Source organism: Phyllobates terribilis, unplaced genomic scaffold (assembly GCF_046119375.1).
Source record: "Phyllobates terribilis strain yellow unplaced genomic scaffold, ASM4611937v1 Scaffold_1__5_contigs__length_1240528914, whole genome shotgun sequence".
NCBI lineage: Eukaryota > Metazoa > Chordata > Amphibia > Anura > Dendrobatidae > Phyllobates > Phyllobates terribilis.
The window spans coordinates 541,680,926-541,699,550 of NW_027362761.1; the positions used below are offsets into that span (position 1 = coordinate 541,680,926).

At 42.8% G+C, this 18,625-nt stretch overlaps 1 protein-coding gene across 2 annotated transcripts in view; it reads left to right on the forward strand.

Moving 5' to 3' along the window:
• Nucleotides 1-18,009, forward strand: part of DCAF12 (DDB1 and CUL4 associated factor 12) — a 36,116-nt gene extending 18,107 nt beyond the window's left edge. The window contains exons 6-9 of one of the 2 annotated variants that reach the window (XM_073680403.1): nucleotides 9,993-10,058; nucleotides 15,497-15,662; nucleotides 16,048-16,220; nucleotides 16,852-18,009. In XM_073680403.1, the coding sequence (XP_073536504.1) occupies nucleotides 9,993-10,058; nucleotides 15,497-15,662; nucleotides 16,048-16,220; nucleotides 16,852-17,010 (564 nt within the window). In that variant the 3' untranslated portion in view covers nucleotides 17,011-18,009. The remainder of the gene's footprint in view (nucleotides 1-9,992; nucleotides 10,059-15,496; nucleotides 15,663-16,047; nucleotides 16,221-16,851) is intronic. The other variant, XM_073680404.1, reaches the window with a different exon arrangement.
• The last annotated feature ends 616 nt before the right edge of the window (nucleotides 18,010-18,625 follow it).

Consider the following 18,625-nt stretch of genomic DNA (forward strand, 5'->3'; position numbering starts at 1 on the left):
CTCTTCGTTGGTGGTTAGTACACACTAATCTTTCTAGGGGGGTCCCTTGGGAATTTAAGCCTACTGCAGTCTTGACTACAGATGCAAGTGCTACAGGTTGGGGAGCTCATTTTGAAGGTAACTTAATTCAGGGGACCTGGTCAGAAAATGAGGTGCGGTTTTCCTCAAATGTTAAGGAACTTTTGGCGGTTGATTATGCGTTCAAAAAGTTCCTTGTATATTTACAGGGCCAGGATGTCCGTATACTCTCGGACAATAAAGTCTCAGTAGCTTATATAAATCACCAAGGGGGAACCCGTTCAAGAGACTTAATGAGAATAGCGGACAGACTTCTTCAGAATGCAGAGGATCATTGTCTCTCCCTTTCTGCTGTTCATCTAAGAGGGAAAGAAAACGTCACAGCAGATTTTCTCAGCCGTACTTCCATAAAAGGAGAATGGTTCTTGAACCCTCAGATATTCTCCAGGATTGTGGCAATGTGAGGTCTTCCAACAGTGGACTTATTTGCAACAAAATCCAATCGGAAGGTGACAACATTTTGTTCCCTAAACCCCAGGGAAAATCCCCTGGCAGTGGACGCATTCATGGTTCCCTGGGAATTCCCTCTGGCGTATGCATTTCCTCCCTTGATCCTGCTCCCATCAGTTATAAGAAAGATCAGGGCAGACAAAGCCAGAATAATTCTCATATGCCCCTTTTGGCCCAAAAGACCGTGGTTCCCTTGTCTCCGGAGAATGTCCATAACAGACCCCTGGGTTCTTCCAGAGATTCCGGGCCTTCTCACTCAGGGTCCAGTTTCCCATCCTCCAGCCTCAAATCTCCATTTAACGGCATGGAATTTGAAAGGGAGCTGTTAACCAGCAAAGGTTTTTCCACAGATGTAGTGAATATTCTCCTATGTAGCAGAAAACCCGTTACTACCCGCATTTATGCTAGGACCTGGAGAAAGTTTCTGTCCTTTTCAAAATTTAAACCAGAGGATGGGCCCCCTATTGGGAAAATACTAGAGTTTCTGCAGCGGGGTTTAGAACAGGGCCTTACCACTAGTACATTGAAGGTACAAGTTTCGGCCTTGGGAGCTTTGTTTTATTCCGATATAGCGGCTAATTATTGGGTAGCACGGTTTATAAAAGCTTCCTTTAGGTGTAGACCTATTATTAAATCTAAATCCTCTCCCTGGGATTTAAATCTAGTCCTAAATGCTTTGACTAACCCTCCCTTCGAGCCCCTGGATTTAGCCTCCCATAAAATTATTCTTCTCAAAACAGCCCTGTTAGTTGCCCTGACTTCAGCGAGGAGAGTAAGTGACATACAGGCTCTTTCTATATCCCCACCGTTTACTCAAATTCTGGATGATAGAATTATATTAAAACCTGACCCAGCCTTTCTTCTAAAGGTAGTCTCTCGGTTCCATAGGACTCAGGAGATTAGTCTTCCAACTTTTTGTTTTCCCCCTAAAAATCAAAAAGAGGAGAAACTACACACTGTGGATGTTAGGAGGTGCGTGCTTAAATACCTGGAGGTTTCACACAGTTTTAGGAAAGATAGTTCCCTATTCATATGCCATCAGGGGGCTAGGAAAGGTTATAAAGCCTCAAAATCTACAATTGCGAGATGGATTATCGCCCTCGCCTACTCTTCAGGGGATAAGGAAGTACCGGAAGGGTTGAGAGCTCATTCCACCAGAGCAGTAGCAACCTCCTGGACGGAGAAGACGGGTTTCCATTGAAGACATATGTAAGGCTGCCACCTGGTCTTCTCCCTCCACCTTCTATAGGCATTATAGATTGGATTTGGGTGTCTCTTCTGATCTCACCTTTGGGAGAAGAGTGCTTCAAGCTGTGGTCCCTCCCTAGTCTCCTTTCGTCTCTGTAATTCTCTCGTGGTGCTGTCATGGGAGTACGAATAAAGCCTAAGGCTATGTGCCCACGATGCAGAAATGAAGCAGAAAATTTCTGCAGCATTTCTGCATCTCCCTGGCAGAAAAAACGCATGCAGATTGTGCATGCGTTTTTCCTGCAGAATACATGCGGATTCACATGCATTAACGCATGTGTTTCCGCATGCGGACTGACAAGCACTTTCCAGGCAATAGCATCACTTGGAAAGTGCTTGACAACTAGGTCACACTGTATAAATCCATGCAAACGGCATGGATTTATACAGTGTGACCGTAAAAATAAAGCTATACTTACCTCCGATGCCCCGCCGCGTGAGCTGTCGCGCTCCTTCCTGGCTTGCCGGCATCTCGCGAGACAGCCTGCGGTCACATGACCGCGACGTCATCTCAGGTCCTGGAAGGAGAAGCGCTGCAGGGACCGCCGGACAGGTGAATATAAACTTTATTTATTATTTTATTCTTTTTTTTTTTTACAGGTACAATGGTACCCAGGTCTGGATGAGTCTCCTCTCCTCCAGAACTGGGTACCATCCGCACATAGAGACGCATATAATCCGCGTGTACAAATGTACAGACACGGATTATATGCGTCTCAATGCAAGTCAATGGCGGCGCTTCCGCAAAATTAATGAACATGCTGCGGATTTGAGCGCTGCAGAAACGCTGCGGAAAAATCCGCAGCATGTGCATTGACATTGCGGAATGCCATTGGGGACCATGGGGTGCGGATTACCATGCTTTTTTGATGCGTTTCCGCTGCGAAAATGCATGAAAAAACGCATCGTGTGCACGCAGCCTTAGTTACTTACCGGTAACGGGATTTTTCGGAGCCCATGACAGCACCCTTATATTCCCTCCCTGCACTGGTGTTTTCACACTCCTGTAGAATTAATTTCCTTTTTTGCACCCTCAAGGGAGGTTAGTTAAAGTATTGGTTTAAAATGAATTTGTTTTGTTGTAATTAACCTTGGCGGTCCTCTCATGCTCTGTTAACTAAACTGAGGCGAGAGAGAGGTGCCGCCCTTTTTAACCTGTAGGTTTCCTGTCCTTGATGGGCGGATCCTCTCTCTCGTGGTGCTGTCATGGGCTCCGAAAAATCCCTTTACCGGTAAGTAACTAAGGCTTTTCTTCGTGTGTGTGTGTGTGTATGTATGTATGTATGTATAGATAGATATGGCAGAACCAACAGTAAGGGCATTTATTTAAGCCACTTTCATTAATTTCAAAGCCCAGACTCCCTGTGTTGTTAACATCGACACGCTTTCCTATCAGGGGTTCTGATGAGGAGCCCAGCATTGTTAACAGCAAGGGATGTTACCTGCCAGTCTGCATGTTCATTGGTTTCAATAATATCTAGCCCCTTACTTGAGGCCTAGAGATCTAGAGAGCCAGAATAGACGTCCGTGGGCTCCTGGATGAGTAATGTATAAACATCCCAATGCTCTGCCTATCTCTCCATATAATAACTGTTATTGGTTTGATCTTCCAGCAATCCAGGGCCTCGGTCCTGCAGGACTCATCGGGCTATGGTAAGCCGGTCTGTAACCAGGGTTTAGTCGGAGCCCAGGAGGACCGGTGAAGGAACAGCCCCGTGTTATTAAGCACATGCAAGTTTATTATTTGTCTACAACAGTCCTCATTGGGTTTGTGGCAGAGGCTACCACCATACTTTTGCGGGGCTAAAAGAGATGTTTAAGATCTATTCTATGGCTGCGGTGTTATAAGTACAATCTTTCTAACAATCACAGCGGTTCATTATTGGTGTTGGGGTTCAACATGGGAGTCTCTCTGTCTCTCTCTCCTTTTGTTTCTGCCGCATAATTCATCACATTTATACTGAATGTTTGCATTATACACATATATCAGACTCTTGTTATGGTGATTTATCTTTGTAGATCTCTTTACTTGTCTATATTTCTTCTGATCGTACAGATCTTTTCTATATCTGGCCTGGTTCTTGCCCAGGACTTTGGTCCCTGGAGGCTTCTGTACCCACCCTGGTGCTATTTATTTGGTATTTCTCCATATGTGCTGTCCCGGGGGATGTACTGGAAAAAGGGAATTAGACCTACCGGTAATTCTGTTTCCAGGTAGTCCCTCAGGGCAGCACCCTTATTTCCTTCCCTTATTTTTATCTTTGGGCTTTCGCGAAATCGGTCTTCCCGCAGGTCATTCTGGTTGCCCTGGCTCTAGGTTGAGCTGAAGCTCTTAAATTTGGTTCTTGTATAGGAGTTTCTAATAGCTCGTATAGACCATTTACATCCATCCTTCGGTGGTAATTGGAAAAACACTGGAGGGTGGAGGTGGGAGAGGCCTTTTAACCTCTGTGATCCTGTCCCGTCATAGGTCAGTGAAGGACTACCTCCATGTGTGCTGTCCTGAGGGACTACCTGGAAACAGAATTACCGGTAGGTCTAATTCCCTTTTTTTTGAGGCTGCATTTTCCTGCCAAGAGAAGCAGAAATTTCTGCACACAAAGTACTCACCGTGTGAAATGCCCAACTATTTTTTCTTTTTGGAATGAGGTTATTTCACTACTATCTTCCCTAATATGTATTCCAATTCCCCATGACACATTAATTTGCTTATTTTGTGTTCTGGAGGAAGAGTGGTTGTGACATCATACTAAAATTTTCCTAAGGGAAACCCTCTTCTTAGGTTATGTGCCCACAATGCAGAAATGCTCTGGATTTTTTCGTGAGCGTTTCTGCATTTCCCTGGCAGAAAAAACGCATGCGGATTGTACATGCGTTTTTCCTGCCAGGGACATGCGGAAGTGAAGCTTTCTTCACATGTATTTCTGCATGCGGGTTGTCAAGCGCTTTCCAAGCGATTTTAGCATCACTTGGAAAGTGCTTGTCAACTTGGTCACACTATATAAATCCATGCAACCAGCATGGATTTATATAGTGTGACCGTAAAAGAATGTTAAAAAATAAATCTATACTTGCCTTCTGATGGCCCCCGCAGTCTTTATTCGCTCCGTCCTGGCTTGCCGGCAGCTCGCGGTACACCGAAGGACCTGCTGACGTCAGCGGTCGCGTGACCTGTCACATGACTAAATGACATCAGTGCAGGTCCTTCAGTCACCCACGATCTGCCGACAAGCGAAGACGAGCACACCGGGGGCCATCAGAAGGTAAGTATAATATTTATATTTTATTTTATTCTTTTTCTCACAGGTTCTATGGTACCCGGGTCCGGAGGAGAGTCTCCTGTCCTCCACACCCGGGTACCATCCGCACATTGAAACGCATGGAATGCGCATGTACAGATCCAGTGATGCAGAATCCATGCGTTCCGATGCAAGTCAATGCAGCGCTTCCGCAAAATAATTGGCAGTGCTGTGTTTTTTTCCGCAATGATAATCCGCAGCGGAAATTTCCGCAGCATGTGCACAGCACATGCTGATTATCATTGGGGAACATGGCAGGCCTTCTACCCTGCGTTTTTTAAGCGTTTCTGCGTTATGGATGCGCCATTTCTGGGACGGCTGGTGTTTCTAGCCTGGGAGGGGGCCAATATTCATGGCACCCATCCTGGGCTATTAATATCAGCCCCCAGCTGTCTGCCTAGCCTTTGCTAGCTATTAAAATAGGGGGGACCCCACGTAATTTTTTTTTGGGGGGGGGTCTCCCATTTTAATAGCTAGTAAAGACTAGGTATTCAGCTGGGGGCTGATATTAGTAGGCTGGGAAGCTCCGTGGGTATTACCCCCTTCCCCCCCTTCCCAGTCTTCAAACATCTGCCCCAGCCGTCTACTTAACCTCCGCTAGAGACTAAAATTATGGGTGATCCCACGCCAATTTTTTTTTTTAATAAATCCTTTATTTTAACACTAAATGACACTTGAGGGGTTAATAAAGATGCAGTCCCTAAATTATTATTTTTTTAATTAATTTTTCCCAAAAATTTTGACGTGGGCTTTGCCATATTTTTGTATGCCAGCCAGGTACAGCATCCAGGAACGGGCTGCTCCCAACTCCCAGCTGCCTATTTGTACCTGGCCGGACACAACAATATAGGGAAGCCCTTTTTTTTTATTATTATTTCATGAATTTCATGAAATAAGTAAACAAAAAAAAAAAAATACTTGGGGCTTCGCCCTATTTTTGTGTCCAGCCAGGTACAACTAAGCAGCTGGGGGCTGGAATCCACAGCGCTGGGTGGCCCAAGCTTTGTGGGTCCCCCTGCTGCGAACTGCAGTCTGCAGCCACCCCAGAAAATGGCGCGTTCATAGAAGCGCCATCTTCTGGCGCTGTATCCAGCTCATCCAGGGCCCTGGTGCTGTGGCTCACTGGGTAATAAAGGGTTTAGGGCCAGCTTTGTATTATCCGCTGGCCCTAAGCCCGAAATTCATGGGGTCACGCCAATATTAGACATGACCGCCATGAATTTCTAGTAAAGTATTTAAAAAAACACAACACCCAGAATAAAGTCCTTTAATTGAAATAAACACACAATTCTTTGATGTTCTAAATTAAACCATACTTACCATCACGCCCATTCCAGCTGAAGCCAACGATCTCCTGCAATAAAAGTAAAATAATAAACCAACCTCATCCTTACCTTTCCATGGTTCCCAGGACAGCTTCAGCTCTGCTACATCGAGATGACAGGCTGGATCGCAGCAGAAAGCTGCCATCCAGCCTGTCATCCCGCAGACACTGAGAAGCGCAGGCATGCTTGCGCTCCTCAGTGTCTGGCTGTGACTGCATCCCGATGAGCCGACAATGAACTCAGCTCACCTCATGCATGTCACTGACAGCGTGGTGGAATTCTCCTGAGCATGCGGTGAGCGTGAGAGACTCGGCTCATCTGGATGCCGTCACAGCCTGACACTGAGGAGCGCAAGCATGCCTGCGCTTCTCAGTGTCTGCGGGATGACAGGCTGAATGGCAGCTTTCTGCTGCGGTCCAGCCTGTCATCTCGATGTAGCAGAGCTGAAGCTGTCCTGGGAACCATGGAAAGGTAAGGATGAGGTTGGTTTATTATTTTTCTTTTATTGCAGGAGATCGTTGGCTTCAGCTGGAATGGGCGTGATGGTAAGTATGGTTTAATTTAGAACAATAAAGAATTGTGTGTTTATTTCAATTAAAGGACTTTTTTCTGGGTGTTGTTTTTTTTAAATACTTTACTAGAAATTCATGGCGGTCATGTCTAATATTGGCGTGACCCCATGAATTTCAGGCTTTGGGCCAGCTGATAATACCAAGCTGGCCCTAACCCCTTTATTACCCAGTGAGCCACCGCACCAGGGCCCTGGATGAGTTGGGTACAGCGCCAGAAGATGGCGCTTCTATGAACGCGCCATTTTCCGGGGTGGCTGCGAACTGCAATTTGCAGCGGGGGGGGGGGGGGGGCAGAAAGCTTGGGCCTCCCTGCACTGCAGATTCCAGCTGCCTAGTTGTACCTGGCTGGACACAAAAATAGGGAGAAGCCCCACGTATTTTTTTTTTTTTAATTATTTCATGAAATTCATGAAATAATTAAAAAAAAAATTGATGTGGGGCTTCGCCCTATATTTGTGTCCAGTCAGGTACAGCAGGCAGGAACGGGCTGCCCCCAACCACCAGCTGCCTATTTGTACCTGGCCGGACACAACAATATAGGGAAGCCCTTTTTTTTAAAATTATTTCATGAAATAATTAGAAAAAAAAAATAATTGGGGCTTCTCCCTATTTTTGTGTCCAGCCAGGTACAACTAGGCAACTGGGGGCTGGAATCTGCAGCGCAGGGTGGCCCAAGCTTTCTGGGCCCCACCCGCTGCAAATTGCAGTCCGCAGCCACCCCGGAAAATGGCGCGTTCATAGAAGCGCCATCTTCTAGCGCTGTACCCAACTCATCCAGGGCCCTGGTGCGGTGGCTCACTGGGTAATAAAGGGGTTAGGGCCAGCTTGGTATTATCAGCTGGCCCTAAGCCCGAAATTCATGGGGTCACGCCAATATTAGACATGACCGCCATGAATTTCTAGTAAAGTATTAAAAAAAAAAAAACACAACACCCAGAATAAAGTCCTTTAATTGAAATAAACACACAATTCTTTATTGTTCTAAATTAAACCATACTTACCATCACGCCCATTCCAGCTGAAGCCAACGATCTCCTGCAATAAAAGAAAAATAATAAACCAACCTCATCCTTACCTTTCCATGGTTCCCAGGACAGCTTCAGCTCTGCTACATCGAGATGACAGGCTGGACCGCAGCAGAAAGCTGCCATTCAGCCTGTCATCCCGCAGACACTGAGAAGCGCAGGCATGCTTGCGCTCCTCAGTGTCAGGCTGTGACGGCATCCAGATGAGCCGAGTCTCTCACGCTCACCGCATGCTCAGGAGAATTCTCCCACGCTGTCAGTGACGTGCATGAGGTGAGCGGAGTTCATTGTCGGCTCATCTGGATGCCGTCACAGCCTGACACTGAGGAGCGCAAGCATGCCTGCCCTTCTCAGTGTCTGCGGGATGACAGGCTGGATGGCAGGTTTCTGCTGCGATCCAGCCTGTCATCTCGATGTAGCAGAGCTGGTGCTGTCCTGGGAACCATCGAAAGGTAAGGATGATGTTGCTTTATTATTTTTCTTTTATTGCAGGAGATCGTTGGCTTCAGCTGGAATGGGCGTGATGGTAAGTATGGTTTAATTTAGAACAATAAAGAATTGTGTGTTTATTTCAATTAAAGGACTTTATTCTGGGTGTTTGTGTTTTTTTTTTAACTTTGACTATGGGGTTAGTAATGGGGGTGTCTTATAGATGCCTCTCCATTACTAACCTGGGCTTGATGTCAGCTGGCATTATAAGCTGACATCAACCCCAGTCCTATTACCCCACTGCCACCGCTACAGGGCAGTGGGAAGAGCGAGGCTAAGTGCCAGAATTGGTGCATCCTATAGATGCCCCATTTCTGGGGCGGCTGACGGCTGGTATTTCTAGTCTGGGAGGAGGCCAATATTCATGGCACCCTTCCTGGGCTATTAATATCAGCCCCCAGCTGTCTGCCTAGCCTTTGCTAGCTATTAAAATAGGGGGACCCCACGTCATTTTTTGGGGCGGGTCCCCCATTTTAATAGCTAGTAAAGGCTAGGTATTCAGCTGGGGGCTGATATTAGTAGCCTGGGAAGCTCCGTGGGTATTACCCTCTTCCCAGGCTTCAAACATCTGCCCCAGCCGTCTGCTTAACCTCCGCTAGAGACTAAAATTACGGGGAACCCCACGCCAATTTTTTTTTTAATAAATCCTTTATTTTAACACTAAATGACAAGTACAGTAACCAACACTATCACTGTACTTATTATATATGTGACTGACATGTTTCTATCTATCTAATCTATGTGTGATGCTCTATTCTTTCTAAGTTGTCGGGTACCTGTGAATGCCGCCGCTGAATTGCCGGCCGGCTTTTTTAAAGAGACGGTGCATGAAAACACTGTTATTTTTTTAAATAAATCCTTTACACTAAATGACAAGTACAGTAATCAACACTGTCACTGTACTTCTTATATATGTGACTGACATGTTTCTATCTATCTAATCTATGTGTGATGCTCTATTCTTTCTATTCTAAGTTGTCGGGTACCGGTGTATGCCGCTGCTGAATTGCCGGCTTTTCATGTTTCACTGTGAGCACTGTTCCCATCGATTTGGGCAACCACCTCCCCCAATACATTCTACATTATTGTTAGTTGTTTTCCTTCATGTAGAATTAACCTACAAGGAAAGAAAGGGTTTATTTTCATTCCGATGTTTCTGTCCCATTGACTTGCATTGGTTTCCGGTATCGGAATCGGCGATATCCGATACTTTTTGGGTATCGGCCCGATCCAATCCGATCCGATATTTCCTGATATCGGAAGGTATCGCTCAACACTACTTACAACATGTGAACAGGACTTAAGGAGGGTCCTGGTTCTTAAAGGAACACTAAACAATTAAACATCCACACAAAAAAAATCCAAGGTTTTCCCTTCATCTCCTTACTGTTTTTTTTTTTTATTCTTTTTGTCACTTATAAATACATATTAGTTATGACCCCCTTCACCTCACTACCATTTTAGTATGGGTTATTCATTTATTTAAAAAAATCTGTTCTTTTGCAGGAGCTGGGTGCCGTGTCTCTGGATGGTTACTTCCACTTGTGGACAGCAGAATACAGTTTAGCCAAGGTATCTGAATATTGTACTGAAGGGAGTTAGGGAAACTTGGCCAGGTAGTTGGCGAACACCTTGGGTATAATTTATTTTTTTCTTAAATGCATATATTTTGGGCAAAAATACTTTTTGCAATTGGGTTTTATTAAAAACAAAAAACTATGCCTCATTTTAACTTTTACAGACTTTGATAAACCAACATATACATCATGAGCATAAAGTAGCAAGGCCAAGAAATGCACATAGAAGTAGCAAAACCAATTGGAAATAAGTGCAAGGCGCAAAAAAAATATAAAATTACTTTTATTTAAACATAAGTTAAACAGGTATTTAAAACATGTGAGACACAAGACCCTCATAGCTGATGAGAGAGAAATGAACAGCATAGTATAGATTGCCGAAACACATGAACAAAATACAATGGAATAGAAAAAGTAGCTAGTAATATACTATACAGTGTACCATCTAAGTATTACAGACGGATACCAATGTAGAGAAGGTATCATAACATGTTCATGTATAGCGGTTCTAATCTAAATCAAGTATGATAAAGTTACAAAAATATGGGGTATAATAAGGCACCGTGGCAAAAGAAAAAGAATGTAACCAGTCCATGAAAACCGAACCCGACGCGCGTTTCACACCAAGCTTCATCAAAAGGTTAGGTCAGCAATGTCTGATCGGCCAGGGTCGGCACCCAGCACCCCTGCTGATCAGCTGTTATCAGCGGTGGCCACCGGCCGGAAGTTCTTGTTTGCCGAGCTGAGGAAGTGCTTGTTTGCCGAGTAAAAAAGCGCAGCACTATTCACAAATGTGCCTTGGATTGTAATGAACTTCTGTGTTTGCTCCTCTGTGTTCCTGCTTTTTAGCGATGGTAGAAGATGGCTGCGAGGGACCTCTCTCCTGTGCTGGTCACTTAACCGCTTCCCGACCACCCACTGTAGATAAACGTCCGCGCTGCCTGGGCTCTGTGCAGCGCGGACGTTTAAAAACGGTGGGTGGTCTCGCAGTGCTCAGGACCCCCAGGGTCCTGCAAGCACTGTGAGAGCGGTGCAGAGCGTTAGCTCTGACAGGGAACATCATCGGGACCTGATTAGATCAGGTCCCAGTGATGTTAACCCTTTGCGGTCTTCTATATGCCGCGATCTATAGTGATCGCGGCATATAGAAGACAGCAGGAGGAGAGGGGGTCGTCCACTTACCTCTCCGACGACCCCTTGATTGCTTTCAGGACCTGGCGTTGCTATGGCAGCTGGAGGTCACATGACCGCCTCCAGCTCTGCCATATATGGTGTCCTTCCTGTCTGGCTTCAGCCTGTAGCTGATGCCAGACAGGAGACTGTGAAACAGTCAGTGAAGATCTCATATAATGTAATACATGTCTATTACATTACATGAGATCAGGGATCAGAAAAATAAAAATTAATGTCCCATACAGGGACTAAGTAAAAATGTAAAAAAAAGTAAAAAAAAAAATGTTTTGAAACTGTTAAAAAAAAAAAAATACAAAATAAATAAAAATAAATAAATAAAATATTAAACCGATAAATCCATATATTTATGCAAAAATAAAAAAAGTACACATATTTGGTATTGCCGCGTCCGAAACAACCCGAGCTATAAAACTGTCACACTAATTAACTCCTTATGTGTACACTGTAATAAAAATAAATAAAAAACGGAGCAAAAAACTATGCTTTTTCCTCATATCGCCAAACAAAAAGTGGAAAAAAATGCGATCAAAAAGCAAAATGGAAATAGAAATGGTACCGCTGATAACGTCATCTTGTTCCGCAAAAATCAAGCCGCTATACAGCTCCATCAGCCAAAAAAGAAAAAAGTTATACCTCTCAGAATAAAGCAATGCAAAAAAAATATTTTTTCTGTAAAATTGTTTTATTGTGTAAAAGCGCCAAAACATAAAAAAATATACAGTAAGTGTAGTATCGCTGTAAACGTACTGACCCGAAGAATAACGCTGCCTGATCACTTTTACCACACGCAGAACGGCATAAAAAAAAACCTCAAAAAACAATTCCTGAATTGTTGGTTTTTGTTAATTTTTCCTCCCAAAAAACGGAATAGAAAGCGATCAAAAAATGTCACGTACCCAAAAATGGTACTAATAAAAATGTCAACTCGTCCCGCAAAAAACAAGCCGTCACATGACTCTGTCGGCCGAAATATGGAAAAATTATAGCTCTCAAAATATGGCGATGCAAAAACTAGATTTTGCAAAAAAAAAAGCATCTCTTAGTGTGTGACAGCTGTCAGTCATAAAAACCCGATATAAATCTGGTATCTCTGTAATCGCACCGACCCGAAGAATAAAGTAATCTAATCAGTTATATCACACTAGGAACGGCGTAAAAAAATAAATAAAACCAATTCTTCACCTGCTACTGATTTGTTTATTATGTCTCCCAAAGATCGCAGTAAGGCTCTGCCCACATTTATCCTGTGCTCTGCGCTGAGCGCTTACACCAGAGTTTCCATGTAAATCTCTGAAATATGTGATTCAGCCGGAGCCCATGACGGAAGATTCCCTGTAATGAGGCAGATATAGGCCACTGTGGATGCCGTCTGGCCTGGGATCCCATGGTGTCATTTGTTTTAGGCGTGCATAAAAGTGCGGTTCGCCACAGTTTTGTGCACTTCTGTAAAAAAGGACACCGCTAAACAGAGGCCAGACGGAGTCCAGAGTAACTCTGCTGCCTCATTACAGTGAATGGATCCCGCAGGGGTTTCATCTGAATTACATCACTTGGAAATTTAGATGGAAACCCCGATGTAAGTGCTCAGCCTAGAGCGCCGGATAAATGGTACGTAAAATGTTCCCAATAAAAGCTTCAACTCAGTCCTCAAAAAAAGCTAGTCCCCACTCAGGTCCGTCATCTGTTAAAAATATAAGGGACTTCCAAGTTACTGGTAGCAGAAAGGCTCTGGAAAAGCGAAATGGCCCTTGCCCCCCAAAAGAAATTCAGAAAATTTTGTGCTCCCAAATCCAAATGCCTATTCTACAATAATTTGTTCTCCAATTGTCAAATAGCACTCCGTCCCCCCCAGATCTCGCCGTATGGCTAAGCGGTACGATACAGCCACATATGGGGTATTGCCACTTTTAGAAGAAATTGTGTGACACATTTCGGCACCATTTTTACCCATTGCCCTGTGTGAAAATGTAAAATCTGAGGGTAAAACATTTTTTTGTGGTAAAAATATAATTATGCTTTTTTCACTGCCCAATGGTATAAATTTAAGAATTAAAAAATACTCACTACTTCCCTAGATGAATTCCTTGAGAGGTGTAGTTTACAAAATGGGGTCACTTGTGGGGGTTTCTGCTGTTTTGGCATGTCAGCGACTCTTCAAATGTGACATGGTGTCTGCTGCCTATCCCAGCCAACATAGCGCTCCTTTCTCTGCCGAACCCTGCCGTACACCAAAGCAGTGGTTTTCCCCCACATATGGGGTATCGGCGTGTTCAGGAGAAATTGTACAACAAATTTCATGGTGCAATTTATCCTATTACCCTTATGATAATACAAAATTAAGGGATGAAAAACGTTTTTGCGGGAAAAATGTGAAAATTTTATTTTTACAGCTCAATATTATAAACTTCTGTGAAGCACCTTGGGGTTCAAGGTGCTCACCACACATCTAGATATGTTCCCTAAGGGGTCTAGTTTCCAAAATGGTGTCACTTGTTGGGGGGTTTCCACTGTTTAGGCACATCAGGGGCTCCCCAAACGCAACATGGCGTCTGCTAATTATTCAGACAAATTTTACATTCAAAAAGTCTAATGGCGCTCCTTCCCTTCCAAACCCTGCCGTGCGCCCAAACAGTGGTTTTCCCTCACATATGTGGTATCAGCACGCTCAAGAGAAATTGCACAAAAAATTTTGGGGTCCATTTTTCCCTGTTACCCCTGCGAAAATAAAAAAAATTGGGTCTAAAGTAACATTTTTGTGAAAAAAGTTAAATGTTAATTTTTTTCTTCCACATTCCAAACATTCCTGTGAAGCACCTGAAGGGTTAATAAAGTTCTTGAATGTGGTTTTGAGCACCTTGAGGGGTGCAGTTTTTAGAATGGTGTCACTTTTGGGTATTTTCTGTCATAAAGACCCCTCAAAGTGACTTCAAATATGATATGGTCCCTAAAAAAATGTTTTTGTAAATTTTGTTGGAAAAATGAGAAATTTCTGGTCAACTTTTAACCCTTATAGCTCCCTAACAAAAAAAAAAATTTTGGTTCCAAAATTGTGCTGATGTAAAGTAGACATGTGGGAAATGTTATTTATTAAGTATTTTGTGTGACATATCTCTCTGATTTAAGGGCATGAAAATTCAAAGTTTGAAAATTGCTAAATTTTCGCCAAATTTCCTTTTTTTTCACAAATAAACACAAGTGATATCAAAGAAATTTTACCACTATCATGAAGTACAATATGTCACGAAAAAACAATCTCAGAATCAGGGGAATACGTTGAAGCGTTCCAGAGTAATTACCTCATAAAGTGACAGTGGTCAGAATTGAAAAAATTGGCCTGGTCAGGAAGGCAAAAACAGGCTCTGGCGCGAAGTGGTTAAGAGTGAACTATGGCTGTAGTCCAAACAGCTCACAGCCAATCCATTGGCCCATCTCCAGGCGATACAGCATTAACAATAGTTATATTATGGCTCTGTTCACATGCTACATTTTTCTGACGCAATCACTGTAAAAATGCACCATTTTAAAAAATCACGGCAAAATGCTGCTGGTTTACTGTGTTTATGGCAAAAAAAACATTGCAGCTGCAGCGTGTGAACGTGCATAACGGATATACAGATATATTTATCCATATCTCTGTATTAAACAAATTTTGGTTTCCCTATTTGCACCCTTTTTGTTCCATATTTTATTTCATTTTTATTTATTTTTTTTAAATACTGGATTTGATGGAAACTGGACATATGAGCAGAGCCTTAGCTCGGTCTGATGGGAGAGTTTCTAACGGACGTATTTTAAGATAACTTGTTCTGCAGGGAAACAAAGAGCCTGTAAAGTCCAAATGCAAAACTTGTAATGAAACTCGACTGCAAAAAACAAAAAAAAATAAAAATTTAGCCCAAAAAACAGGATTTTGCTAAAACATTACCTTATAACCTGAAGATGAATTTCTCATTTACTTTGAAGCAAGCTATGTATGGGGAGAGCTCCCCCTAGTGGTGGTTTCATTTTAATCAGAATGAATCGGATTTACTATAAAGATATATTATGCTTACCTATGGAAACTCAAGTGTTCAATAGATTTAGTTTAAACAGGAACTTCCATGGTATAACACCGGGAATTATGGTTTTACGGCTTTGTAGTATTTCTGCTTCTCTAAGGACCGGAAAAACTTAATGCTTAAACTTTTACATCCGATTTAATGTTTTTTTTTTTTTTCCTCCTTCCTTTCTGGTCTCAAGCAGCTGCTGTCTACTAAGTTACCCTATTGCAGAGAGAATGTCTGTCTTGCCTATGGCTTGGAGTGGTCCGTCTATGCTGTGGGATCACAGGCGCACGTGTCTTTCCTTGATCCTCGGCAGCCTCCTGAGAGCGCCCGGTCCGTGTACTGCAGGGAACAAGGCAGTGGTGAGTCTATGGGTCTTTGTAGTTGTAGTGTAAAAAAAAAAAAAAAAGAATTATTATTTTAGGAATTAATACATCCCTCTTAAGCCTTAGAACATATGGGAAACTGCTGCTTTGGGTTGGCTTTTTTTTTTTTTCCCCTTTTGATTTTTAACCAGTACTTCATACTAAACGAGAGTCCATATTGATTGACCCACATTCTCCCCAGCAGCAAAGTGATTGGTGCTGTAGTTTCTCATCATGTGGGCCGCCACAAGTAATATTGGAATAGACCTGGAGGTTCTAGGTCAGAAGAGGGGCTATTAACCATGTATATACTGTCCGGGGCTGCAGACGGAGAGGATACTCTATATTGGTTTGATCACATCTCATCTGTATTTGCGTGCAGGTATCCGCTCTGTGAGCTTCTATGAGCATATTATCACTGTGGGGACCGGTCAGGGCTCCCTCTTGTTTTATGATATCCGGGCGCAAAGGTTTTTGGATGATTCCACCAGTTATTTCAATGGCTCAAAATCCAAAGGAGAGCTCCTCAAACTGACGACCGGGAAAGGCTGGCTGGTGAGTACATAAGAACAAGATAAGGGCTGCTCCTGGGTTTAATAAGTAAGATGGATGGATGCTAATGTACCTTTTCATAACTGGGGAATTTTACACATTTGCATGTTTCCCTTTGGCCCCTCTTCAGAGATGCCAAAGTTGTGGTTTTCTTTTTTGTGTTTTGGGTGTTGTTTTTTTTTCTCCAGTGTGTTGCAATTTTCTGAAACACAATGGAGCAGTGTGAGCACAGCAGGTTATGGGTGCCCGGGGGTGCGATCACACTCCATAAATGTCGCTGTCAGAGAGATAGCAACATTTAAGAGGTTAATAGTGGAGATCAGAGTTGAATAACCCAGCCAGCGTCTGCCATATGTGGTGCAGGCTCCGCTCCACAACCTGCTCCTTGGACCCATCACATGTCAGGAAGGTGTTAATAAATTACTCCACCAGTAGCAAAATATTTATACTATCTGGGGAATCTTTGCTTCTGTGTCTCAGCTTGTTTCCCTCCTGCTCTTACTCCTGAACATCTCCATAGACTATTATAGGCAGTAGGTTTCATCTGAATTCTCATTGTAGACTGCTGCTTTTTCTCAATGGTTCTTATTATGTCAGGATGGTAACTTTTTGGGTTTTTCCTGTCTCGTTATAGAACCACAATGATATGTGGAGGAATTACTTCTCAGATATCGACTGCTGCCCCAACGCTGTTTACACCCACTGCTACGACTCGTCCGGAACAAAACTTTTCGTGGCTGGCGGTCCTTTGCCAACTGGACTCCATGGAAACTATGCCGGCCTGTGGAGCTAGGACAAGAGGCCCGAGAGGAGGTGGCGAAGTGTCGTTAACCCATTCTCTCCTAATGTGCAATGTATCAAAAGACCCTTTGGCAGCCACTACATTGTCTGCTGCTCTTTTTTTTATTTTATTTTTTGTCCATTTTGTTTTTATTTAGTCAAATTAGGCGCTTTCTTCAATGACCCTTCCCAGCCGATCCATCAAATATAACTTATAATTTTACACTTTTTGCTTTTTATAAGAAGTTGGGATTTTTTTTTTTTTTTTAAACTTCCCAATGTATTGTTTCCCTCCAGAAATTACAAAATAATCTGGAGAACATCATGAAGGTTAGAAGTGACCGCTCTTCTTCTAAGGGCTGCCTGAGATCCCAGCCCAAGTGTTTGTCTGACCCTTCTTTAATGCTCTTCTATATATATTTTTTTATTTTTTAAGCACTTAGTTTGTGTCTCCGCCTTCTGAAGTCGTGGATATTTTCGTGCACATTCCAGCAAGAAGACACATTTGGTGGCCACTTAAATTGCCCACTCTTGGGGTTTTGCAGGACTTCAGCTGTGATTAGCTCTGGACAGATACATGTAATATTTTGGTGGACGGTTCCAGGTTTTCTGTGAAAATCTGGGAAACTCTTATATTGTATGTGTGTGTGTGCGTGAAGGGTACTTTATTGTGTCAAGTACAAACCATTTAAGTCACTTGGAGCGAAAAACCTACGTCATTAACATCGTTTATACAAAAGAGGCTTTACCCAGTAAGTCCTGATTGCGGGACTTATTTTATCATTTTCTTTTTTTTTTTTTAGTGTAAAAGACTCTAACATCTGTATATTGAGAGAATTAAGACAATAAATTGTAACTAAACAGATTGGATGTTCATTTAGGTCATTGGCCACACAATACTGAAGATAATAAAATGTAATGCTCAAACACTGATCTTAATGGAGTATCCCAGGAACTGTAAAAAAAATAAATCTCTAAAGTAATGCACATTATTATTTTAACCACATCGGTGAATATGATGCTTCATTTTGATGAGTGGTTCTAATTTTCAAGATCCAGAGGCGGTAGTAATTTCTTATGACACCTGTCATGCAGGCTTATAGAAAAATTGCGTTATTATTCTTTCATCCTTATTGTATTGTTTATTACATCATCTATTTAGTCTATTGAGCCTTCAGTATTCTATCATCTTAGGGCAACCAATCAAAAAACACCAACTCTGCTCCAATGACATAATCCTAATTACAGTTGCATCACCTACGTTTATAAATGCTCTCTGTGTAAAGTATACAGTTTTAGGATTTCTTAGCATATTGACATGTTTGTTTTTTTCAGGTATGCTTCGTTCTTGCATTAACAAAGCGGATAGTTTTCTTATTCTACATAAGTGGAGAAGTTACTTTTGCGTCACAAATGCCAAACTTGACTACCGTGATAAGGAAAGCCTACAACCTGTATTTTGGCTGCCGAATAGGAGATCAGTCCAAGAGTTTGGCTCCACACATAAGCTACAATAGATGTGCATCACATCTTACCCAGTTGTTGCATGGGAAGAGGCAATCTATGCCTTTTGCAGTTCAAGTGATCTGGAGAGAGCCAGCAGCTCACACTGCCAATTGCTATTTATG